This window comes from Podarcis filfolensis (genome assembly GCF_964270895.1).
Source record: "Podarcis filfolensis genome assembly, chromosome: 9".
Classification (NCBI taxonomy): Eukaryota; Metazoa; Chordata; class Lepidosauria; order Squamata; family Lacertidae; genus Podarcis; species Podarcis filfolensis.
In genome coordinates this window covers 26,988,248-27,015,010 of record NC_139610.1, presented here as the reverse complement: position 1 = coordinate 27,015,010, position 26,763 = coordinate 26,988,248, and the positions used below count along the sequence as shown (strand labels likewise).

Below are 26,763 nucleotides of genomic sequence, written 5' to 3'. Positions count from 1 at the left end.
CAATCTCAGGGCCGCCTGTCCTGGACTGAGGGCGACTTAGCACCACCTAGTGCATGAAGACAGGAACTATAGTTGCTTCACAGGAACATTTAAGAAGTCACCCGCATCACAGAGCTCTCATTGCGCTTTTCTGTGTGAAGGGCTGCATTTGCCATTTTACTTCTGACTTTTATAGGCATCATATGCAAATTCCTATGTGTCATCACAGGCCGCTGATAATGATTTGATGGACTTGATCACTGTGTTTGCTTGATCTGGTTTGGCAAACCAGAGAAATAATCTTGAATAATACCACATTGCAATTTGGGGGAGAAATTTGGAATGGATCTAAATAGAGTGCTTCCTATTTTGGGGCAGAATACAATCCCAGCAAATTCAGGTGGTACAATTATCACTGTTTTGGAGCTATTGCAAAAGAAACCCCCTAAAGATCAGGCTTTTTGCAATAAGAAAATGACAGGAAAATGCACTAGGAAGTCTGGGTTAACACTTGCTTGCTTGTTGCTGTTTAGCCGTTTAGTCGTGTCCGACTCTTTGTGACCCCATGGACCAGAGCATGCCAGGCACTCCTGTCTTCCACTGCCACTTGCTTGATACAATTGTTGTATCTCCCCACAACAAATCAGGATGCATTCTCATTATGTCTCTGAATCTCTTTGTGGACAAATTCAAGATGAATTCTCACTATCTCATCTAATCTCTCTGCAAACAAATCAGGATGAATCCTCACTAAAGAGGTCCTCTGGAAGCGACCTCAGTGTCATCCAACACTATGTCGACTGGGATTTGAGAAGCCATCTTTTGTCTGCTCTGTGCTTGATTGCTTTGGATAAAGGAGTGGCAGTATGCAATCAAGAGAAAGTTCTGCAGATTATATTTTTTAATCCTCTCACTTTAATGGAGGTAAGTCAATATTTTTGGTTTAATTTTAAATGTTGAGAAAGTGAGGTAGAGATTGCAAATCATCCATTAAATGGATTCTAAAACATGGTGTGTGTATCCAAGAGTTCCCAGCACTGAGCACACTCTGATTGCTTCTTGGAGCTAGGGTGAATATTACAACTTGTCCCAACTGTTTATGTAAGTAGACATTCCTAAATTATGCATTCCTATGAAACCTTTGGACAGATGAGTTTTCCTAACTATGATCACAATAGCATGGCTGTGTTTTCTTTCACTGGGCCTGATTCTGTGCGTAGCAGTGGCCCAGAACACGGAAATTTAATAGATGAAGCTTTCCCTATCTCTTGATCTTTATGTGAGCATAAGCGTCACCTGCAGTGATTTCTTTTTCTGGCATGAAGATAAAGGCTACCTCCAGACTGTTGCTATTTTATGGAAAGGATTCAAGTGTGTACCAGAAATTCAGGTTTGTGCAGTTACATGAATTAAGGAGCTCTTGTCGCAGTGGACTAAAATATCTGTGTTCATGTGGGCGTGGGCGTGCAAGGAGAAGCAATACAAGTGGATGTGTTTGTGCTGTATCGCAAATCTTCTGCCTGAGCACCAATGCAGGGGAATGAAGGGATTCAAGGGCTTCTGTCACCTGGCTATCAGCCATGTGAATAATGAAGAGCTGTACCTTAGTGGGAGAGCATCTGTGCTGCATGCATGACATCCCAGGTTCAATGTCCATCATCCCCAGATAAGCCTGGGAAATATTCCTGCCTGAAACTCTGGTGTGTTGCTGCCAGTCAGTGTAGACAATATTGACCTAGATGGAACAGTATCCTGACTTGGCGCAAGGCAGTTTTTTTGACATGTTGTGATGAAAACATGAAGATAAAGCAAGAATTCTTTCTGAAACTCAAGTCCATTTATAGAATCGTAGAGTTGAAAGGGACTCCAAGGGTCATCAAGTGCAACTCCCTGCAATGGAGGAATCTCAGCCTAAAGCATTCATCAAGAGAAATCTGTAGGGAAGTGGATGAGAAGAAGAGTTTGGATTTGATATCCCGCTTTATCACTACCCGAAGGAGTCTCAAAGCGGCTGACATTCTCCTTTCCCTTCCTCCCCCACAACAAACACTCTGTGAGGTGAGTGGGGCTGAGAGACTTCAGAGAAATGTGACTGGCCCAAGGTCACCCAGCAGCTGCATGTGGAGGAGCGGAGACGCGAACCCGGTTCCCCAGATTACGAGTCTACCGCTCTTAACCACTACACCACACTGGCTCACACTGGAGAAGATGTATACTTTTCATTGTTTTATTCATACATTTCAGAACCTTTGGACATGGTGCACATTAAGTGAGGCTGCCTGTGGATTTCTTTGCTCCTTGGCTGCCCCAGGCCACAGTGCAGAGTTAAAAGCTACTATGGAAACCATGCAGGTCAAGACTTCTCCAGTTCTATACAGTGGTACTTAATTCTTTCTGGAGGTCAGTTTTTAACCTGAAACTGTTCTTAACCTGAAGCACCACTTTAGCTAATGGGGCCTCCTGCTGCTGCCGCGCCTCCGGAGCACAATTTCTGTTCTCACCCTGAAGCAAAGTTCTTAACCTGAAGCACTATTTCTGGGTTAGCGGAGTCTGTAACCTGAAGCGTATGCAACCTGAAGTGTATGTAACCTGAGGTACCACTGTATTTTGTTAAATGTCGAGGCACTGCGAAATGTAGTATAGTAGTAAGCTAAAGACCAACAGGTGACAGTCATATGCCAAGGCATTACCTTATTGTATCTTATATTCTTCATTCACAAGCGGCCACAATACCGGGTAATTCCCAGAATACAGAAATGCCAACTTATTTAATCCACCCACCAATTCCTCCAAAATCCTTTCCGGCTTTATTATCTTATATTAGAGTGTCTGCCTCCCTAGTTCAGGGACCTGATGCAGCCCCCACCCCCAATTTTTCTGCTTTTAGCGGCAGCAGTAAAGGACAATACAGTGGATGCTTGGGTTGCGAACATGATCCATGTGGGATGCATGTTCGCAACCTGCAGTGTTCGCAACCCGCGTCTGCATGTCTGCACATGCATGGGTTGTGATTCGGAGCTTCTGCGCATGCGCAAAGTGCGATTTAGCACTTCTGAGCATGCGCAACTGCCGAAACCCAGAAGTAACCTGTTCTGGTACTGCTGGGTTTCGGCGGTCCGTAACCTGAAAAAACGCAACCCGAAGCGTCTGTAACCCGAGGTATGACTGTCCAGTACATTTAAAGAACACATGGTGCGGTGGGGGGGGGGGAAAGGCAGGCGAACAGGAGCCCAGCACCCTGGATTAAAGCAGCTGGAGCCCATGGAATAGGGGACCTTGGGAGGCCCAAACTTAATAGCATCTGATCATGAGAAGCAAAACATTGTTCTCTCCTTTTTCTACTCAATGAAAGTAGAACATTGCTGAAATTTTAGCATTGATACAAAAATTGTTTATAAATTTATAACCTCGAATAATTTTTCTTTTCAAAAAAGTTGGCAAGAGCCCCCCCCCCCCCCGGCGATTATGCAGCTCAGCCCGTATGTAAATCTGGCACTGTCTCTGGTGGTTGTTATTGTTGTTGTTAAAATTTGTACACCGCCATACATCCATACATCTCAGGGTGGTTCGCAACCTGATCATCTGCTGAGCAGAGCCGCCTAGGTTGGTGGTCAGCCTTGGCTCCCGGTGGAGCAACCACCATAGTTTATAAACTATGTGCTGTATGAAGTACTTTCTTTTGCTTCTCCAAAATCCTGCATCATTCAGCTTCCCTTGATGTGCTCTAGTGCTGCATAAGAAGAAGAAAAATGTTTTCTCTAGGTCCACTTTCCGCCAGGTCTGGCCCTGGTCTGATTTCATACCCTTTTCTCCTGTTGCTCGCCTTTTCTCTTAAGCTAACAAGCCCCCAGGGCAGACACCATTTTTCCCAGAGAGGGGTTACTCCATCCCCTTGACAATTTGGCTCCACCTCCCCCAAGTCTTCACTGTTTAAGAGAGATGGAGGCGATGCCTTCGCTCTCCCAGTCCTTCCCCTCCCCGGACTCCGCCTCGCCTTACCTTGGAGCCTCTTCTCCAAGCAACTCGCTTCCCTGGAGCCGAGGGAGGCCATCCGTGCTCGGCTGCTCTCGCCAAGGATGGCTCCGGAGGGCGAACGACTCTTTTCCTGGGCGGCTGCGGCGCTCGCCCTGCTCCTGGCCGTCTGGGTCGCCCGCTTCCTGCTGGACCAGTGTTGGAAATATGTGCAGCTGAAGCCCATCCCGGGGCTCAGTCCCTGGTACCCGCTGCTGGGCAACGCGCTGCTCTTTGAACGCGATGGGGAAGGTAAAAGGCAGGCAGGCAGAAAAAGCGCGCACTGAGTTTTCCCAGGCAGCTGGGGCGAAAGAAATCGAATAGGCTACTAGTTTTTGGCAATCTTCACCTGCCCACTGTGACACATTCTGGAAAGGTACAAATAGGAGGCATTGCGAAATAGCCTCCCTGCGCCTACTCCAAACATATCTTCTCCCTGGAGGTGGCTGAAATTCTGCCTTTCCATGTATCTCTTAATTTCAGTAAGGTGAGATGCCCCGTCTCCGGTCGGAAACGCACCTTAACCATTTCCATGTATGCAATATCGGGATGATTTTGATGTAGCGATCCCCGCCCCCTTTTTAAAATTGCAGATGTGTGAATAATTTTTCTTATATTCCACATTGCACTTTTGAAAGAGCTTTTTCCTCATCCCGCCGGTGCCAGAAAGTCCGGACTCCAGATCAGTTGTGAATATTGATTCAAGGATGTGATCTTGTGTGTGCAGCATAATTTGGGAAGAATTGGAAATTCATAAATAGGGTCGTAGGTAGTTTCTGTATATACCCTGCTTATCTAGAAGCAACATCATCATCATCATCATCCAGATGCTAGATGTCCAGAGTTGCATAACAGAAAGTAGCAAGTTTTCCCCACTGGGAAATGCACATTTCATTTCTTCCTCTTCACAGAATTGTAGATTTGGAAGCGACCCAAGGGCCACTTAGTCCAACACCCCTGTAATGTAAGAATCACAGGTATGATTTATAGATTTACTGTAGCGTGCAATTTACAGTGGCACCTCAGGTTAAGTACTTAATTTGTTCGGGAGGTCCGTACTTAACCTGAAACTGTTCTTAACCTGAAGAACCACTTTAGCTAATGGGGCCTCCTGCTGCCACCGTGCCGCCGGAGCACGATTTCTGTTCTCATCCTGAAGCAAAGTTCTTAACTCGAGGTACTATTTCTGGGTTAGCGGAGTCTGTAACCTGAAGCGTATGTAACCTGAAGCCTTTGTAACCTGAGGTACCACTGTACTGCTAAAATCCAGCGCACCCATCCTTATAATTATCATCATTATTATCAATTTATTATCCCATAGGGTAGCAGTGTTATGCTATAGCAGACAACAAAAATGAAAAAAGTCCTGTGATACATGATTAAAGACTTCGCAGTTTTTTTTAAAGGGATACTGTAATATTTGTAGATAAGATTTCAAAACATTAAAGGAAGGGAATCAATTTATTTATGGGATTTGTTTCAGGTGCCAAAATGCCTGGGGATTTGCTCCAAAGTAGACATAGCTAAGCTTGCAACCGTGAGCTTGCACAAGCTCTTCTGCCGTAGGAATTTAATGAATAATAAAACAAACGCCTTCAACACGGCAAATCGGTGGGGCTTACTTCGGAGTAGAGCCATTTAGGTTTCCATTGTGAGCCCATTCAGGCAGTAGCACTCTCTCAAGCTCCGCCTCGGACTCCTTCCCCGCCCTTTCGCTCTCCTCCTCCCTCGAGCAAACACGTCAGCTTTCCTCCAGCACCGCGCCTTCACCATCCCTCGCCCGGCTCAGAAAATGACGCCTCCACGTTAAGCCCTGCCTGGGTTGAGCTGCTCGTCAGAAAGCGTCTCCCCAGGAACCTCTCGGGGTTCCTCCTCCTTGCCTCCCCACCGCGTTTGCAGCCTCCGTTTCGCTGCGCCGCTTAGTCCTCGAGAAAGGAAGACGCCAACTGAAATATACTCGGAGTCGAGAGTGGATTTCATGCTCCTTATTCAGCTCATAGTGGTGCGGAGGAATGGAAGTTACCCCAGAATGTCTGCTTTATATACATTATTTACACAATGGGCCCCACGTGATTGGCTAATTCCGGGATTCACCTGTAGGCCAATCTGGTTGCGGATTCACTTCCACCTGGAGCTGGATTGGGTGGCTCCTGTGGACCAATCAGACTGCTGCATTCTGGACCCTATTCTAGGACCAATCAGACTGCTGCATTCTGAATCCTATTGTTTTAGGACCAATCAGACTGCTGCATTCTGAATCCTATTGTTTTAGGACCAATCAGACTGCTGCATTCTGAATCCTATTGTTTTAGGACTAATCAGACTGCTGCATTCTGAATCCTATTGTTCTAGGACCAATCAGACTGCTGCCTTTTGGATCCTATTCAACTCAGTACATAACACCAACCAAGCCCGCTCCCCTCTCTGTGAAGGGCTTTGCTTGGCTCACAGCTGCAAGCTTGCCGCCTTTTCCTTTCTCAGGGAAGAGGGGCGCAGCAGCGACATGGAGGCGGCAAATGCTGGATTTCAGCGCTGCGCTGCAGGTGCTCCATTATGGAAATCATTCCCCTTGCAGCTCCGCCCTCTTGCGCCTTGGGAGCAGGGCAAAGTTGTAACAACGCCATTTTCAAAATCGAGGCGCCACCCCCAAAGCAACTTGCCTCGTGGAGAGGCCGGCCAAGGGCACTAGGTTGGAGCTGCTCCATCTGCCTCCAATGGGGAATCATTGCCTCACCTTGCTCGGCCAGGGCAAGGCTGGCCCACAATGGAATGGGAAGCAGCGCTGGATTGAGGGCGCGCAAAATAATATAATAATTATTATTATAATAATTATTATTAATTAATAATAGTATATTTATATGGGTACGCAACTTAGGTGGGGGGGGCGTCAAATGTTGTCCTTGCTCAGGGCGCCATAGTACCCAAGTCTGTCCCTGCTGGAAGGCTTTCCTTGGTGAGGAGAGCCCTTCAGGCTGAAGGGCCAAGCAGACAGGTGCAGTGTCCAGAGTTCGTTCATTAAAATGTGCCTTAATACCAACGTAGTAATAATATCATACACAGACATAATATCACGAATCAGCAGTACCATCAGTCCGCACAACCTCAGAGTCACCAAAACAACCACAGCAAAGGTATTTCTTTCTAATCTTTGCTGCTAGTGCAAGAAGAGTCGCAAAGCTGTTACTATCACTCCAAAGAAATGACGTTTTTTCCTCCAAACCTCAGTGTTCCTACTTCCACGTGTTATATTCAGAAATCTCTCTTGAATCAGTATATAAAGGGCAGGTTAACAATTACACCTGATAGTGGCCACAGATACAGAATTTGCCTTCATAACAGAAGAAGAAGAAGAAGAAGAAGAAGAAGAAGAAGAAGAAGAAGAAGAGGAGGAGTTTGGATTTGATATCCCGCCTTTCACTCCCTTTAAGGAGTCTCAAAGCGGCTAACAATCTCCTTTCCCTTCCTCCCCCACAACAAACACTCTGTGAGGTGAGTGGGGCTGAGAGACTTCAAAGAAGTGTGACTGGCCCAAGGTCACCCAGCAGCTGCATGTGGAGAAGCGGAGACGCAAACCCGGTTCCCCAGATTACGAGACTCTTAACCACTACACCACACTGGCTATAGACCTTGTTATAGCACAAGGATTGGCAAGGTTTACCTCGCCTGGGCCAGTTCACTCCAGTGGAGATCCCTCCGTGGGCTGGATCGTGTGTGTGTGTGTGAGCGCGCGCGCCTGCTATTTCCGGTGTCTGCATCTGTGCAGATATGATTTCTGGCGTCTGCGCATGCGCAGAGGCGATTTCCAGCGCCACAGAAGCGAGTCTCCACACCACGCTGCACCGGTTTAGTGCAGCACGCGGGGACTCGCCAAGTGGGCAGCTCAGTTCGGGGGTGGCTTGTGGGCCGGTTAAACGACCCCTGTGGGCCGCTTGTGGCCCATGGGCCTTAGGTTGCCTACCCCTGTCCAGGATTGCAGTTGGCATCACTTGAATAAAAGCTTTTATTAGGGAAACAGGCTTGAGTTTAGTTAAATAACTGGCTCTAAAATGCTTGTTTTAGAAAAGAGAAAATTTAGAGTTCTTAATTAGCTGCAATTCCTTTCTAGAATCTTACCTAGCTAAGCCAGATCAGGATTTATTCAGGAATTCGTGAAACACAAACTTTCATGATAGGAATGTATTTGCTTAGGTGCAGATGTTTCTTCTATCATGGCTACATTGACTGACCAGTTAGATAGAAGTACCGTATTTTTCGTCCCATAGGACGCTCCGTCCCATAGGACGCACCTAGTTTTTTTGGGGGGAAATAAAGGGAAAAATTTTCCCTTTATTTTCCCCTCAAAACCAGGTCGGGGAAACCGAACCAGGTCGAGGAACAGCGGGATGGCAGCGCTGCGCTTCCCTGCTGTCCCCTGAGCTTGTGGGGCTGGCCGATGTCTGCCCGCCGCGGGGGGCACTTTGCTTCAGGGCGCCCTGCGCACCGGGCGGCAGGCTGCTATCCGCAGCGTGGGGAGCCCTGCGGGGAACTCCTGCAGGGCTCCCCACGCTGCAGATGTCTGCCCGGCGCGAGGGACGCTCTGCTTTAGGGCGCCGCTCGCGCCGGGCGGCAGGCTGCTATCCGCAGCCTAGACAGCCCTGCAGGAACTCCCGCAGGGTTGCCTAGGCTGCGGATGCGTTCCCGAAGCGCCGGGCGCTCTGCTTTCAGCGCGCCCGGCGCTCCGGGAATCAGGCTGCCTAGGCCGCAGATGTGTTCCCGAAGCGCCGGGCGCTCTGGGAATCAGGCTGTTATCTGCAGCCTAGACAGCCCTGCGGGACCTCCCGCAGGGCTGCCTAGGCTGTGGATGTGTTCCCGAGGCGCCGGGCGCTCTGCTTTCAGCGTGCCCGGCGCTCCGGGAAACAGACTGCGGATGTCTTCCTGAAGCCTGGAGAGCGAGAGGGGTCGGTGCGCACCAACCCCTCTCGCTCTCCAAGCTTCAGCGAAAGCCTGCATTCACCCCACAGGATGCACCCAGATTTCCCCTTCATTTTTGGAGGGGAAAAAGTGCGTCCTATAGGGCGAAAAATACGGTATATATAGCAGGACTTCTTTGTGCCTCACCTACTGTACTTAAATCACTTAGGACCGAGGCTGTCTGTTCAGGACATATCTATTGCTTCTTGATCCATCTGCTTTACAGTTACTTCTGGCTCCCTTTCTCCAATTATATGGTCACAATAATCAAATACGGATTATTTTGTATGCAATGTCAGAGTGGGGCACACTACCTATCAATCACGCAGTGCCCCTTTGTATGGAATCACCCATAAAAGAGCCCCATTTTATATCGTCAAATTGATTTCTAAGCAAATCTGAATATGCCCTTAGATGGGAATGGCTGAGCATGCTATATAAATTAGAACTTTATGTGAAAGTGGGAGGTTGGAATCAGCTCCTTGTCTCTCGCAATCTGAATTTGGGAAGAGGGTTCTCTTACTGTGTGGCTGTTGATCTTAGCTTAGAGTATGTGATATGAGAACAAGTAGCGTAGAGGTGGTGTCATTGAATTCCTCAATTTTAAACTGGATGCATGTTTTCCCAGCTTTCTTTCAGCAAATGATAAATTTCATGGAACCCTTCCGGAATGTCCCACTGATGCAACTTTGGATAGGACCACATCCCGTTGTGCTCTTATATCGTCCAGAAACTGTAGAGGTGAGGTTGTCATTCTTAGACTTTACTGCATGGCTGGGGAACTCCCCAGCAGCACTACCAAAACCCACCACCCCCTGAGTATAATCTGCCAAACAGTGCATGCCTGGAGGGGATGGTGAATAGGACCAAAGTGTCAGCCAAAAATGGGGGTGGGAGAGTAGAGCTGCCCATTCTTTTTCACACACTGGTGCACTCTTATGAATATTTACTCAAAAACAAGTCTCTTTTTGTCTAATGGGGCTTGCTCACTTCTTGGGAGCAAGCTCCATTAGATTCACTGGAACTTATTTCTGTATAGACTCAGAGGGGATTGCAGTCTAAAGACTCCTGGGAATAAGTCCTGTGGAAGCCGCTAAGGCTTAATTTCTAAGAAATATAAAGAAAGGTGTCAGATCAGATTTGGGATCCTTCTGAAAAATACTACTGTAATCCAAGAACATGAGAGAGAGAGAAATAGTTTTTCCAGTGCATGCACTCAAGAAAACCTTGCACTTCATTTTGTAGGATGAGCATGAGGATTATGCTTAATGCTGATATTCTGTCTGAAGATCTTAGCTGAGTGCTATTCATCAACAGTGTGGAGGTGGTGTTTTTCAAAAGCAAATGCCATAATATCTGCTCTGATTTATTTATTTATTTTAAAACTGGGCGAAGTCCCTCCCCCCTTCCTTTGGCAGGATTTTGACAAGTGCAGCTGTTTTAATGCAAATTACTGGATCCTGTTAAAAGGGACTGAAATCACTTGCAACTGCCAGTCGCATGGAATAGGTCTAGGGTTGCTGCCACTTATGCTGGACAAAGAGCTTTAAAGCAGATGGTCCTCCAGATGTTTTTGGATCCTCCTCCCTCCATTCCTGACTATAGGCCATGTTGAATGGGGCTGATGGGAGTTGGGGTCAACAAAGTCCAGAAGGCTACAGGTTCTCTCCACTCCCGATTTAAATGATGCAGTGCAGCAAAAGGAAGAGCAGCCACATTTGCTCTCCCAGTCCCATCATCTGTCCCCCCCACCTCATTTTCTCTGAAGCACAGCTGACACCCTCCCAGCCACAGCAAACAAAGGAGGTAGATTGAAGCAGATGGGCTGAATGGGTGGGAGCAAGAAATATGGCTGCTGTGTTCCTTGGAATTCTAGGCTTTAGCCCTATAATCCACATTCTGGAATACATGAAGAAATAATAAAGAGGGGGTACGTGTGTTGAGAGCCGTTCCTTGAAGATGGGTTCACAGCAGCCCTCATGGGTGGGTGGGCAGATCTCCAGCACTTGCAAGAGTGAGACAGAAGAGAAAATTCCAGCAGGACACCTGTTGAAGTTCCTTCTTTAACACAGCTATTAAAGGTGCTGGAGTTCTGCCATATTTTGCATCTAGCCAACCTACTTACAGACTAGGATCTCCTGGCAGAAGGAAGGGCCCTCAGGCAGGCTGGAATCAGGCCCCTTTTGCTTAATAGCAGAGTCATTAACCTGCTAAAACTGGTCTTACAAATAAAGGTGGACATGGTGATAGGGAAACAGAGTTGACACAGGGAAAGAAGCATCTGACAATCATGTTGGAGGCAGATTGCATTGCTGTCTGCAGCTCCCTATGGAGGCAGGCCTTCCACTTGGAAAATGACACGATGCCCCTAGCTGCCTGTCACGCAGCAGGAGCCAAGAACAGATGCCAAATGTGGTTTTCAGTGCAACATGCACCTTTCTGAGAATCTCAACTGCTTTTGCAATTATCAAAGAACATTTGAAAGTACATGAGTAATTCCTGGTATACACTAGATGGCGAATGAGCTGAGCCAAGTTCAGGTGACCTGGGATGTCCTTTTTTATTTTTTAAAGAAATATTTATTAAAGTTTTACAAAAACAAATATGCAAGAACACATAATAAAATAAAAAATAATAAAAAAACAACATATAAAAACACAGAAAAAATAAGAAAAATTAAAAACAATTCCATTTTTCATAACTTAAAAATTCATTTGCTTGTTTCTTTGACCTCCTCACACCTCCCCTTCTTGTATTCCCATTTAAATATTCAAATCAGCAAATCCTTACCCTCTTTCATTTATCTTAACTCTATATCTTAACATTTTATAGCTCTGTATTTTCATCCATTATCAACTCATTTTTGCATATTCTTATTAACTTTGTTGCTAATACCACTTATTTCCAATCCAACATCATTTTAATTATGTTTTTACCTATTTATAACCCTTTTTTCATATTCTCTTAAAGCATTACAGCTGGAAACCACTTAATTTCTATCCAACATCATTCTAACATTCATTAATTTTACAATATTTCTGTAGATAGTCTTTAAATTTCTTCCAATCTTCTTCCACCGACTCTTCTCCCTGGTCTCGGATTCTGCCAGTCATTTCTGCCAATCCCATATAGTCCAACACCTTCATCTGCCATTCTTCCAAAGTGGGTAGATCTTGTGTCTTCCAATACTTTGCAATGAGTATTCTTGCTGCTGTTGTAGCATACATAAAAAAAGCTCTGTCCTTCTTTGGCACCAATTGGCCGACAATGCCCAGAAGGAAGGCCTCTGGTTTCTTCAGGAAGGTATATTTAAATACCTTTTTCATTTCATTATAGATCATTTCCCAGAAAGCCTTAATTCTTGGGCACGTCCACCAAAGGTGAAAGAATGTACCTTCAGTTTCTTTACATTTCCAACATTTATTATCGGGCAAATGATATATTTTTGCAAGCTTGACTGGGGTCATGTACCACCTGTATATCATTTTCATAATATTCTCTCTTAAGGCATTACATGCCGTAAATTTCATACCTGTGGTCCACAACTGTTCCCAGTCAGCAAACATAATGTTATGTCCGACATCTTGTGCCCATTTAATCATAGCAGATTTCACCGTTTCATCCTGAGTATTCCATTTCAACAGCAAGTTATACATCCTTGACAAAATCTTAGTTATGGGTTCTAACAGTTCTGTTTCTAATTTTGATTTTTCCACCTGGAAGCCAATTTTCTTGTCCAAATTATATGCCTCCATTATCTGATAATAATGAAGCCAATCTCGCACTTTGTTTTTTAGTTTCTCAAAACTCTGCAGTTTTAGTCTATCTCCCTCTTGTTCCAAGATTTCCCAATATTTCGGCCATTTGGCCTCCATATTGAGCTTTTTCTGGGCTTTTGCTTCCATTGGTGACAGCCACCTTGGGGTTTTATTTTCCAATAAATCCTTATATCTTATCCAAACATTGAACAAAGCTTTCCTGACAATATGGTTCTTAAATGCTTTATGTGCTTTAACCTTGTCATACCACAAATATGCATGCCACCCGAAAACATTGTTAAAACCTTCTAAATCCAAAATGTCTGTGTTCTCAAGAAGCAGCCAGTCTTTCAACCAGCAGAATGCTGCTGATTCATAGTAAAGTTTAAAGTCTGGCAGGGCAAATCCACCCCTTTCCTTTGCATCAGTTAATATCTTGAATTTTATTCTGGGCTTCTTGCCCTGCCAGACAAATCTAGAGATATCTTTCTGCCACTTCTTGAAACAATCCATCTTGTCCACAATTTGCAGTGTTTGAAACAAAAACAGCATTCTAGGCAATACATTCATCTTTATAGCTGCAATTCGACCCAACAAGGAAAGCTTCAAATTTGACCAAATTTCTAAGTCTTTTTTCACTTCCGTCCAACATTTTTCATAATTATCTTTAAATAAGTTCCCATTTTTTGCTGTCATGTTAATCCCCAAGTATTTCACTTTCTTAACCACAGTCAGACCTGTCTCATTCTGAAACCTCTCTCTTTCAATCGGTCTTAAATTTTTCTCTAAAACCTTAGTTTTTGACTTGTTCAGTTTGGGATGTCCTTTTGACTTCCACACATTGATTGAGCTTTCAGAACAGATGTGTGCATGAGCTGTACAGTCACAGGTCCTCACATCCTTACTCTGTAGTCTAAAAAGAAAAAGAATGAAAACACAAGTTGTAGAAGGGAGCCCTATGACGGACAGGCTCTGGGTCTGCCTCTTGGTGACCCAGCAACCAATGGGAGCTAGTGAGTCCATCAGCCAATCAGGAGAAAGAGTGTGGGATTCAAGTTAGATTCATAGAAAGGCAAAGTCAAGAAGTTACATTTTTGCTTGCTTCTGTTGCCAGGTAGTGTTGAGGAGCTCTAAGCATCTTACAAAACCCTTTATCTACACGTTTTTGCATCCTTGGCTGGGCACAGGACTCCTAACGAGGTAAATGGACCCAGAACATAAGTGGAAATTATACCCTTTTGTCCTACCCTTTGGAATACAATGTAGCTGGTGTGTTCAGAGCCGGTTGGGTTATCAGTCCTGCCACACATGTATAATGAATGTGTGAAGGAGGAAGTGGGACTGGGGTTACAGGCCACACCCATGACAGCCCACTGGCCACACAACACCTGCACATGTCCTATTGAGTGTGTAGACTTGCTCGATTCTCAAGAAAAGTACAGAAGAGCTGATTGGTGCTGACTTCAAGACCTGCTTTTAGCAGAGGTCAGCTGCTCTCTACGGAGTTCTCCACTGGTTGGTTATAGTGGGCTTTGAAGGCAGCGCCAAGCAGCTGATTGATACTGACTTTAAGGCTCCTGATGGTTTATTTGCAGCCACATCTCTATCTGTCCCACACAGATGGCATCATGTATCCTTGCATAGCTCAGTTGGTTAGAGCACAGTGCTGATAACATCAAGGTCTCAGGTTTGATCCCTATATGGGACAGCCGCATATTCCTGCATTGCAGGGAGCTGGACTGGATGATCCTCAGGGTCCCTTCCAGCCCTACAATTCTATAATTTGATGTGAGGGCAAAAATGAAATGGCCTAATGGGCAAAATTGAAACATCAACCCTGTATTAACATAAAACTAGTTGGGGGAATCTGCAGTGAGCTGGAAGTTTTCACTTGGTAGCTGGAGCAGGAAAGAGATAATAGTTTATGAAGAAAAAGCCTTAGGAGGTGACCATTCATTGCCAACCCAGAATTGGCATTGAGATCCATGAGATTTGAAAAGTGGTTTATTGCTTGAACATCACCATACTAATGACCTCAGTCTGCTAGGTGCTGGTCTTTATGTGGTCAATCATCCTTTTCTGTAGCCTAGGCAAGGGGGCACCAGCAGGTTCAGGGAAACCCCAAGGTTTCCAGTGCCAAATCTTTATTGCAGGGATGGGGAGACAACGTGGAAAGAAACCAGTAAAAAACACATTGGAGACTGAACATGATCAGTGACTATGGGCTGTTGACTGTTGACTGAGAAAAATGGTCAGTTGGGAGTGAGGAAGAAGGGAGTGTCTGTAAACCTGAACAGGAGCACTGCACACTGCCATGTTTTGTTCCAGGTCCTGCTTGAAGGCATTGATGTTTCAGTCTTTGTTTTGCAGCACTGGAGGCAAATGGCGGTCCCGAAGGAAAATGTTAACACCCACCTTCCATTTTACCATCTTAGAAGATTTCCTCGAAGTGATGAATGAACAAGCCAATGTCCTTGTTCAGAAACTTGAAAAACATGTGGACAAGGAGCCGTTCGATTGCACTTTATACATTACTCTGTGTGCCCTTGATGTAATTTGTGGTAAGTGCAGTTGCTGCTGTCAAAGTGTTGCAGTAAATGAAGTTTAAACATCCCTGCTCATTTGTTGGACGAATGGACATTTTTGTGAGATCTGACCAGAAGAGTTGTTCTTCTTGTAACAATTTATCTGAATTAGACACATGCCATTTTAAAAATAATGTGAATAGCTTGTTGTTCATTTAAATTCTGTCAACACTGAGCTTGATGGGCCCTCTGCTCCGATTATGTCCCATTCTTGGTTTCTAGGAGAATGATTCTTGGTTTGATTTCTCTCTCTCTTCTGTTCCTAGAAACAGCTATGGGCAAGAACATAGGAGCACAACACAATAAGGATTCCGAATATGTCCAAGCTGTCTACAGGTAGTTTTTAGTGGGATGACGCATTCCAGCAACAAGGATTTGGAACCTGTGGCCTGTCAATGGTCAGGGATGCTGACCATGGTCAGGGATGTTGGGGTCTCAACAGCATCTGGAGGGCCACAGGTTTCCATCTCTGAAGCAGAGCCTTGATCTGCAGTGTTTTATTGGGGGGTTACATGGAAAAAAAGCCCCTTTCCCTTCCACCATGCAGATATAATATTAATATTAATATGGTGGTACCTCGGGTTACAGACGCTTTGGGTTACAAACTCCGCTAACCTGGAAGTGGTTGCTCTAGGTTAAGAACTTTGCCCCAGGATAAGAATGGAAATCATGGGCCAGCGGCACAGCAGCAGCAGGAGGCCCCATTAGCAAAAGCACGCCTCAGGTTAAGAACCATTTCAGGTTAAGAACGGGTCTCTGGAATGAATTAGGTTCTTAACCTGAGGTACCACTGTAATAATAATAATAATAATAATAATAATAATAATAATAATAATACTAAAAATACTAAAAATAAAATTTATACCCTGCCCATTTGGCTCTGTTTCCCCAGCCACTCTGGGCGGCTCCCAACAGAATATTAATATTATTATTAATAATATGAACGATAAAAGATCAAACATTAAAAACTTCCCTAAACAGGGCTGCCTTCAGATGTCTTCTGAAAGTCAGATAGTTGTTTATTTCCTTGACACCTGATGGGAGAGTGTTGCACAGGGTGGGCACCACTACTGAGAAGGCTCTCTGCCTGGTTCCCTGTTACCTCACTTCTTGCAGTGAGGGAACCACCAGAAAGCCCTTGGAGCTGGACCTCAGTGTCTGGGCTGAATGATGGGGGTGGAGATGCTCCTTCAGTCTTTAACCTGAACTTGACTGTCTGCATGAAAAACTTGCAAAGGCCTGCTTTATGCAATCTTCCTCCCTACCCTTCCTTTTGGAGGAAGATTGCACGAACCGGGCTGAATGATTATGTAGAAGCCCTGTTCACACTGGAGGTGACCTGTGCAGTGGAGGAGCTGAAAACGGCCCAAGCTGTATGTCCTGAGCTGGGGCTCTGTGTATCTGTTTCACATGTGTACCATATTTCTCATGACACTAATTTGCTCAGATTAGTAGCAATACATCTGGGCTCTTTCCTGTACTTCTCGTCATTTTCTTAGGGATTTACCCAGCTTTGTTGCTTGTTTCCCTAGGATGAGTGTTCTGATTCAACAAAGACAGAAGTCTCCCTGGCTCTGGCCTGACCTTCTGTATCCCATGTTCCAAGAAGGAAGAGAACATTACAGGAGTCTGAAGATACTTCACAGCTTTACTGATAATGTAAGCTATTTCATAGGCACAGATACCAAAAGGTATTTTGCTAATATTCACAATTGTGACCCTCCCAGACTTTGGAGCCCTGCTCAGAGCATGTCAAGCTGGGCATGTGAGGGCAAAAGTTTGCCCTCTCCACTCCCAGCCTTTGTGTGTTTAGGAAAAACGTCTAATGACGTCTTGAGAGTGTTTTTTCCGTGAACTCGCTTACAAGGCTTTTTATCTTCACCACATGCCTGCAAGGCAGGCTGTGCTACGAGAGAATGACTCAACCTTCAGGCTACCTATTGGGGTTCATGGCTGAGTTGAGATTCAAACTCAAGCTTCAGTTCAACACTATCCACTGTGCCTCACCATCAACAGTTTCTTATTGCCAAGACAGCAAATGCATCTTCATAACTGGGTATACGGACCTTGCTAGGTTCAGGGGACAACAGAGATAGCTAGTCATGTTATTTGGTACTTCAGTGAGTGCACACACTGGATCCTGCAATCTGAGAAATGAATGACTTTTTTTATTTTAATTATCTAAGGTCATTGCAGAAAAAGCTCAAGAACTAAAAAACCAGGAGCAGCATAGAAGCGATGCTGTCAGTAACGGTGAACAAAGCAGGCCCAAAGTCAGGAGGGCTTTTCTTGATATGCTTCTGAATGCCACTGATGATGATGGGAAGAAGTTGAGCTACCTGGACATTCGAGAGGAAGTGGATACTTTCATGTTTGAGGTATAGAATGCCCAGTACAAGAGTGCTAAGAAAAAAGCGCACCAAGAACTCTGGCTACTATAAGTTTCAGTAGTGGGAGTGGTCCCTACTTGAGGACAAGAGTGCTGGCATAGCATGGTGGTTAAGGATGCTATCCTGTACCCATATATTTGGGAGTAAATCCCATTGAACTCAATAGTGTTACACCTCCAAATAGAGAGGTGTAAGTGTTAAGAGGCTGTTCTACAAGTCAAGAAATCTCTGGCTATAGGCAAATGCCTACACATGGGACCTGCCATAGCATACTTCAGCTTAGTGCTGAAAAGAAGTACCTAGGCTTGGTTTGAGCTTGTTAAGAGAAAATAATTGAAAATAATTGTTTCAGATATGTGTTTGCTAATTTAACACATGTAAAACTTTGCTGTAGAAAATATGTATCTGAAGCTGCCCTTAGCTAGATGGTAAGCCTTGCATTTGCCATACCCGATTAGTCTGGTATTCTCTTCCAGTGGAGCCTAAATAAATTCTCAGTGATGCATCTTATTTCATTAACAATACACGGGCATGAAATAAATCATTGCCTGATATTAATTTGCTTTAATAAAGAAAACAAAGAACTACTTGCACACAAACAGCTGCCAGACAGATTGCTTAATGGTAGTTCAGTGAGTATAATTAAAACCTGACTTGATTCACCGATAACTTTGTTGTGTGTGTTTGACCTCTGGTGGTTATAGCGGTACTGAGGCATGGTTGTTTATTTATTAATCATTTAATTCCATTTATGAATTCCTTCCTTTTTAAATATCTCAGAAGTGCTTTAACAATACAAAGAATTTAAGAATACAATGTATAAAACAGTTCCAAATCCAGATATAGATGGGGATAAAAAAAATCCCCACTTAAAATGCTTGTTGAGAAAGGAAGGTCTTCAGTGGGCACCAAAGAGGCAAGAGGGATCTATCTGCCTGCTATCTAGTGGAGGGAGTTCCAAAGGAACTCTTGTTTTCAACTGACTGAGACATGGGAAGTGGGGGTCAGTTACAATGCAATGGGCAAAAACAAAGGAAAGCATGTTTTTATACAAGAGATTGTTTTTCTATGAAATATGCAATTGTTTTATACATGACACATTTGGGATTGTGTAAAAGCAGGAAAAGTGGGATAAAAATAAAATAATATCACATGTCATATATCATATAAAATAAAATAAAATGAAGGTACCTAAAAGCCAAGCTTCAGGGTATATGTCTGTTTTGTATTTAGATAGGTGTGTTAACCATCCTCCCAAGATCTTTTCAGATATGAGAGTGACTCAGGAATGTCAGTTTGTCTTTAGCACATGGAAAGTGACCAGGCCTGGAAGAAACCCTAGGACATGGTTTTCCTTAATTTCCCCCCAAACACTTACAAGACTTACTCTTGTGTATGTGGCTGGTGCCTTCAAATTTTGGATTTGTGCTAAAAAAAACTGCTGTGAGTTTCAGAGGGTGTGAAATACTTTGTTTAGGCCTTGGATTGGGACATCATTGTAATGGCTGAGGATCCTATTTTTCTGATAAACATTAGGCCTCTTTCATTTTTTCCTTCAAGGGTCATGATACTTCCGCTTCTGCCATGAAGTGGTGTATTTACTTGCTTGCAAGTCATCCAGAAGCCCAAAGAAAAGTTCACCATGAACTTGATGAGGTTTTTGGTAAGTTTCTTTTTCTTTTCTGTGGGTATAAACCTGGGTAAGTATGGTATGCAGGAATACTTCTGGGTACTCATGAATATTTATTGATTCTTCTAATGCAGAGACGGAGAACCTCTTGTAAAACATTGAGGCTTAACGGCATAAAATATTTTGTGGAGATTTCTGTTTGCAGAGAATTGTAGCAAATCGCCTGTTGCTTAAGAGCAATGTGTTGATTTGTATTTACAATGTATTTTGTAACAGGTTTAAAGACAGCTTGCAGTAAAACTTTGAAACACTTTATTGGTGTGGAAAGCTCATTTATTCATACTCTGTACGAGGCCAGATCAGAGAATTCTGCTCATATAAGTCCAGTACCTTTGGCCCAGCATGAGTCCCAGGAAGCTGTTTTCACCAAATCATACCCACTTGCCCCTCCATGTCTAACAGGAAACATTTAAATAATAAACTCTGTAGGTGGGGTCTACTCTGGCTTGGCATATTTCTCCAAGGCTCCCAGATAACATTCTGCAGATACAATCAATGATGCGTAGCATCCTTTCCCTTCGCCAGACAATGATGCTCCGCTGGTTTAGCTCTCTTAAGAGGGACCACCTATAAAAGGATTGCAGCTAGTCTCATACCTAAAAGAAAAGAGACTGAAGTTAGTTATTTAGTTAGTTATTTTGCTGGCAGAGTGGGGCTATGAGTGCTTGGAAGCTCTGTCCTTTAGTAGGCTCAGTAGCTGGCAACTCCTTCTGTTGACAAAACGCTGTTCTGGGGTCAGGAAGCTGACCTAATGCTTTTTATGCTTTATCTCAACCTCTGGCTTAGGAAGACATGCTGACTTGCGTCCTATGCCTAAGCATAGAAATGAATTGTGGCAGTGACTGAACTAGTCCCTCAAATGTCCCCTGTTCCACCATCCTTTAAAAATAGGTGTCCGAACTTCAAAGTTAGGATGCATGTTTTGCTGGTAATCAATAACACATGTTTCTCTAACCGCCTCTTGTTATCCTATCAGGGGACTCGGATCGCAGCATCACGATGGACGATTTGAAGCAACTACGGTATCTGGATTGTGCTGTTAAAGAAGCTCTTCGCCTTTTCCCTTCTGTCCCATTTTTTGGCCGTACACTGAGTGAGGAATGTTATATTAGTAAGTATTTCAAGCGGTTTTATTTATTTATTTACTTTATTTATTAAATTTGTATACCGCCTGAAATATACTCAGAGTCGCAAAGTGATTTCATGCTCTTTATTCAGCTCATAGTGGTGAGGAGGAATGAATGAATGTCCCCTCAAGGTATCTGCTTTATATACATTATTTACACAATGGGCTGCACATGATTGGCTAATTCCGGAATTCTACTGTAAGCCAATCAGGTTGTGGATTCACTTCTATCTGGAGCATGATTGGGTGGTTCCTGCCAACCAATCATATTGCTGCATTGTTCTAGGACCAATCTGACTGCTGCATTCTGAATCCTATTGTTCTAGGACCAATCAGACTGCTGCAGTTTGGATCCTATTCAACTCAGTACATAACACCCCTCCCCTCTAAGTTCCAGTCCTGCCCGGGAGGTCGCATTCATAGTCCTCGAGGTACGCCGGTGGCCTACGTGTGCGTTGCGGCCTGGGGTGTTCCCTGGTCCGGGGTTCAGGTTCTGGCTCATGTTCCAAGGATGCTGGCTGTGATGGGCCTGTCTGGTCAGGTGCAACCGGCTCGCTCAGTCGTGGTTCTGGTTCCGGTGTCCTTTTGGCTTCGCGGGTCCTCTCTGTATTTACTGATTCTGCCTCTCCTGCTGGCCCCTCCTGCTCTATGGGCCTCACTGCCCCTCTGTTCCCTTGGGACTCCTCTGACCTTTCCTCCTCCTGGTTTTCTCCCGGGAATCGTCGCCGTATCTGGTCGCAGTGGCGGCGCCAGCATTGCCCCCCATCCGTTAGCACCTCGTACGACACGGGACCAGTGACCCTGGTGACTGTGGCGGGTACCCATGCTGGGCCTGCCCCAAAATTCTTTGCGTACACTGGGTCCTGGGCCTCGAAGGTCCGGGGGTTCCTGCCTTCCCCCACCACTACCTCATCCTGAGCTCTATCGGGGTGAAGGCGGTCCAATCTGATTGCAAGGCGCCGACCCATTAGTAGTTCAGCGGGGCTCCGGCCAGTCGTTGAGCTGGGGGTGCTGTGTTGTGCGAGGAGGAATGTGGCAAGGCGGTACTCCCAATCCCCTTGCGTCATGCGGCGAAGGGTGTCCTTGGTGGTCCGCACCATGCGTTCTGCTTGGCCATTGGTGGCAGGGTGGAATGGCGCCGAACGGATGTGGCGGATGGCGTTCTGCGCTGTGAAGGTTTGGAATTCTCCTGACGTAAATGCAGTCCCGTTGTCTGAGACGAGAGTGTCAGGGAGCCCGTGGGTTGCAAACAGCCTGCGTAGTACCCGGATGGCTGCGGACGTAGAAGTGGACGGTACCAGTGCGACTTCCAGCCATTTGGTGTAGGAGTCCACCACTATGAAGAATGTTTTCCCCTGAAAGGGGCCAGCGAAGTCCACATGCAGGCGTGACCATGGTGCTCGGGCGGACTCCCAGGACTGGACTGGGGCCCTTGGGGGATCTGGGCGGGATTCTTGGCAGGCCTGGCAGTGTTTGACCCAGGCCTCTATCTCTCCGTCGATCCCCGGCCACCACACATAACTCCTGGCAAGGGCCTTCATTCTTACTACCCCTGGGTGTGTCTCGTGTAGGGCTGTGAGGACCCTTTTGCGGAGGGGCTGGGGAACAACGACCCTGCTTCCCCATAACAGGCACCCCTTGTGGGCCGACAGTTCATGTTTGCGGGTTGTGTAGCCAGCGAATTCTGGCCCGGGGCTGCTGCTGGGCCATCCCCTCCACACCCAGTCCAGGACGCGGGAGATGACCCTATCTTTCTTGGAATGGTGTGCAACTTCTTGTGCCTGAATGGGGCGGTCGGGAAGCAGCTCCAGGCTCATAACCTCTTGTGCAGGTGCTGGGTCGGGGCCTGTTTCCGGTAGTGGTAGCCTGCTGAGGGCGTCCGCATGGCCCATCGCCTTCCCAGGGCGGTGAATCAGTGCATACTGGTAGCTGGCAAGGAAAATTGACCACCTGAGGACACGAGGAGACAGCACTTGGGGGGTCTGCTTTTCGGAGGCAAACAAGCCAAGCAAGGGCTTGTGGTCAGTCACCACGGTGAAGGGCCGCCCGTACAAGAAATCATGGAATTTTTTTACTCCCTTCACGATTGCCAGACCCTCCTTGTCGATTTGCGAGTAGTTCCGCTCGGTTGCGTTGAGTGTCTGGGAAAAGTATGCCACCGGTACCTCTCTTCCATCCGGGAGTTGGTGTCCCAGGACAGCGCCAATGCCATAGGGTGAGGCGTCGCATGCTAGCACCACCGGCAGCCTCTCGTCGAAGTGTGCCAAGACCGAGTTTGAGACAAGCAAGTCCTTGACTGCCTGGAATGCGGCCTCCTGGCGCTGGCCCCACACCCAAGGGGCCCGCTTGTCCAGGAGTCTGTGTAGGGGCTCCGCTACCGCCGCCTTGTGGGGAAGGAAGGAATGGTAAAAGTTCAATAGTCCCAAGAAGGCCTGAAGTTCAGTCTTGTTCTTGGGCGCTGGGGCATCACAAATGGCCCGTACCTTGTCCCCAGTCGGGTGGACCCCTTCTGCGTCCACCATAAATCCCAGAAAGTCCACCTGAGGCACTCCTAGTAGACATTTTTCCCGCTTCACCTTGAGACCCGCCGTCTGGAAACGGTGCAGAACGGTGCGGAGGCGGTCCTCAAACTCCTCTGGTGTGGGCCCGGCAATCAACACATCATCGAAGAAGGGGGTGACGCCAGGAATCCCTTTAAGGAGAGAGTCCATTAGATTCTGGAATATGCCTGGTGCCACGCTGACACCGAATTGCAGCCGCTTTACCCTGAACGCTCCTCTGTGCGTCACAATCGTCTGTGCCTCTGCTGTGGCCTCATCTACTGGCAGTTGTTGATATGCTTGGGCCAAGTCCAGCTTGCCAAAAATTTTTGACCCAGCCAGGGTGGCAAGGACATGGCTGACCACTGGCACTGGGTATGCATGGGCCGTGAGGGCCTTGTTTATGGTACATTTGTAGTCTGCGCAGATGCGGACCGAACCATTCGGCTTGACGGGTGTGACGATTGGGGTTTCCCAGGGGGCATTAGGCACCGGCTCCAGCACGCCTTGCTCCACGAGTCGGTCCAATTCCTCGTCTATACGGGGTTTCAGGGCGAACGGGACCCGGCGGGCCTTGAGCCTGACTGGTCGTACTGCGGGGTCAAGCTGTAGAGCAATGGGGGGGCCCGTATACTGTCCCAATTTCCCATCAAAAACCCCCGGAAATTCCTTGCATATGGCGTCCACGTCCACTTGTAAGCTCGTGTGGTTCACCCCGGTGACGGCTAGCCCCAGTGGTCCAAACCATGCCAATCCCAGTAAGCTAATGTAGGGGCCCTTGACCACAAGCAAGTCCAGTTGCCGCGTCCGCCCTTGGTATTGCACCCTGAAGGTCCCCACCCCCATTGTGGGGACCTTACGTTTCTGGAAGTCCCGGAGGGTGAATGGGGCCGGCCTGAGTTTGGGACCCCCAGTAGGACACAGTTTCCTTAAGGTCCTTGCCGAGATTATGGATAGAGTTGAACCCGTGTCTAGCTCCATGCGGCATGGGGCCCCCTCTATCTGTACCTCTACATAAATTTTCTCTACGTTGGGGTGGGGCAACTGGTATACCTGGAAGTCCGTGAGCTCCGTCGAGTTGCCTTGGTGTGTTGGGCCCCGGGACCTGGGGCTCTTGGATTGGTCATCTGATGCCTGGCGTCGGGTGGGCCGAGCTCGACACACCCGGGCGATGTGTCCCAATTTTCTGCACTGCCTGCACTCTGCGTTGCGGAAACGGCAGGTCCTCCTCTCGTGACTGTCTCCACAGCTTGCGCAGTTCCCTGCTTCTCGTCGAGGCAGCTGTGGTATGTGGGCTGCTTGAGTGCGCTGCTGTACTCGGTGCACCTCCTCCCTGTTGGATCCTGAGTCGTCGGTGAGGTCTTCGTGGTGGACCCTCGGTTGGGACGGCTGGCTCGGCCGTGCCTCTTGCGTCGACCTCTCGGCAGCTTCCGTTGCCAGGGCCTCCTCCAGAGCGACCTGGAACGTTAGGTCCTTCTTAGCGTAGAGGCGTCGTTGCAGCTTCTCATCCTTCAGGCCACCGACGAGGCGGTCACGAAGCATGTTCTCCAGCTCTGAGAAGTTGCAGAACCGGGCAGCTTGGCGGAGAGAGGTCACAAACCCAGTTATGGTTTCCCCAGGGGCTTGCCGCTTTGCATAGAAGGCATTTCGACGAGCCACCACAGAGGGCTGTGGCGAAAAGTGCCCCTTCAGCTGTTCCATTATTGTTTTGTATGGAACAGTAGCGACGTCTTCGGGTGCAAGGAGAGCCCGGGCGATTTCAAACGTCTCCTCTCCGCAGACGCTGAAGAATATCGCCCTCTTCTTGGCGTCTTCTTCATCGGTGACCCCTTTGGCTTCTAGGAGGAAGGTGAAACGGGAGGCATACGCTTCCCAGTCTCCAGATGCTGGGTTGAACGGCGAGAAGCTGCTGTCGGTTGCCATTCTGAGTTCCTTGTGTCCCGGAGCTGAAGCCTGGATACACGGTGCGAGGCAGCGGTGCGGCAGGTGGCGGTGCTGCGGTGCTGTGTGTGGCAGTCAGCTCAGCGGGATCCCACCTTCGTCGCCAGTGAAATATACTCAGAGTCGCAAAGTGATTTCATGCTCTTTATTCAGCTCATAGTGGTGAGGAGGAATGAATGAATGTCCCCTCAAGGTATCTGCTTTATATACATTATTTACACAATGGGCTGCACATGATTGGCTAATTCCGGAATTCTACTGTAAGCCAATCAGGTTGTGGATTCACTTCTATCTGGAGCATGATTGGGTGGTTCCTGCCAACCAATCATATTGCTGCATTGTTCTAGGACCAATCTGACTGCTGCATTCTGAATCCTATTGTTCTAGGACCAATCAGACTGCTGCAGTTTGGATCCTATCCAACTCAGTACATAACACCGCCCTATACCCTGTAGATCTCAGGGAAGATTCACAGCATAAAACTACAATATAAAAAAATAAAAAATACATAATAAAAATGAAAACAACCAAATTATCCACCCCCCCCTTCCACAACACATTTTAAAGGTGCATCTGATGTCAATCAGCCAAAGGGCTGGTTAAAGAGGAACGTTTTCGCCTGGTGCCTAAAGATGTATAATGAAGGTGCCAGCTGAATCTCCTTGGGGAGAGCATTCCACAAATTCGGAGCCATCGCAGCTTGATGCCTTGATGTACTGTGGCTATAAGCTTAGTGCTAGCATGGCCGGTTTTACAAGGAGAAGTTTTCATGACTATCCATTGTTCTTTGGCAGGAGGATTCAGGATACCCAAAGGAACGGATGCCATAATTGGGTCTTTCATGCTGCACAGAGACCATGTTGTCTTCCCGGAGCCTGAGGAATTCAGACCTGAGCGATTTTTCACTGAGAATGCAGCTGGGCGACACCCGTATGCATATTTGCCTTTCTCTGCTGGGCCTAGGAACTGTATCGGTATGTGCAAGAGTCAAAAGTCAGAACTCCAGACCACAGTATGCTTCTATCACTGATCTTTCAAAACAATTCTCAGCATCCTTAACAAATCATAGTCCCCAGAATTCTTTAGGAATGCCATGACTGTTAGTTTTATAATGGACAGTGCAAACACACCTAAGTCTAAAGGTCATTTCTGCACCAATACTATGAGCCCCTTCCTTTCACTTTCCCCACTTTTTCCTTCCTTCCATTGGCTTGCCCCTCCCCACACACTGTTTTTTTGGGTTGATTTGATTATACATCTGTATAGAAAAATGCTTAAGTGTTTAAGAATTTAAAATTGAGTTTTGGGGACCTGACCACAGTGTGATGTGTTGAATAACAATAAATATGCACTACTGCTATGGTTAATTGCATCTTGTAATTGCTTTTTAACTTCTCTGCAGGTCAGCGCTTTGCAAAGATGGAAGAAATGGCGATTCTAGCTACCATCCTGCGGCACTTCTCTATTGAAAGTACACAGCGACGTGATCAACTCTGTCCTGTAGGAGAACTGATTCTTCGTCCAAATAAGGGCATCTGGATTCAGTTGAAAAGGAGATCAACTTCCTGCTCTTAAAATAAGAAACCTCAGGGAAATTCCTTTTTTTAATAATATATTTATTAAAGTTTAGGAATTTATATAAAACAGAATAAACAGAACAATAAAAACAAAAACAATAACAATACATACAATCCAAAAAAAGAAAGAACACACATACAAAACAGGTATAGTTTCCATCCCTTATATTCATAAAACTTACTTTCCCGACCTCCTCATACCTCCCCTTTCTGTAT

At 46.4% G+C, this 26,763-nt stretch overlaps 2 protein-coding genes and 2 long non-coding RNA genes across 5 annotated transcripts in view; 2 read left to right on the top strand and 2 right to left on the bottom strand.

Moving 5' to 3' along the window:
- On the top strand, positions 1 to 26,565 carry LOC310770146 (cytochrome P450 4V2-like). 2 transcript variants are annotated; one of them, XM_083630534.1, is made up of 11 exons: positions 1 to 903; positions 9,569 to 9,681; positions 13,813 to 13,898; positions 15,069 to 15,259; positions 15,550 to 15,619; positions 16,816 to 16,942; positions 17,470 to 17,661; positions 19,234 to 19,336; positions 20,340 to 20,474; positions 25,765 to 25,944; positions 26,373 to 26,565. In XM_083630534.1, exons 2-11 carry the CDS (start codon positions 9,583 to 9,585, stop codon positions 26,543 to 26,545), a joined length of 1,356 nt encoding a protein of 451 aa, XP_083486660.1. In that variant the 5' UTR covers positions 1 to 903; positions 9,569 to 9,582; the 3' UTR covers positions 26,546 to 26,565. The 2 variants fall into 2 exon arrangements, with proteins under 2 accessions (XP_083486660.1, XP_083486659.1); XM_083630533.1 differs by lacking the exon at positions 1 to 903 and adding an exon at positions 3,487 to 4,242.
- The window catches only part of LOC310770361, a 334,814-nt gene that overhangs the window by 98,911 nt on the left and 209,140 nt on the right, over positions 1 to 26,763 (bottom strand). The window lies entirely within an intron of this gene.
- Positions 1 to 26,763, top strand: part of LOC310770143 (cytochrome P450 4V2-like) — a 100,171-nt gene that overhangs the window by 41,899 nt on the left and 31,509 nt on the right. The gene's annotated exons all lie outside the window — the stretch shown is intronic.
- LOC310770345 overlaps positions 1 to 26,763 on the bottom strand; it is a 76,302-nt gene that overhangs the window by 42,392 nt on the left and 7,147 nt on the right. The gene's annotated exons all lie outside the window — the stretch shown is intronic.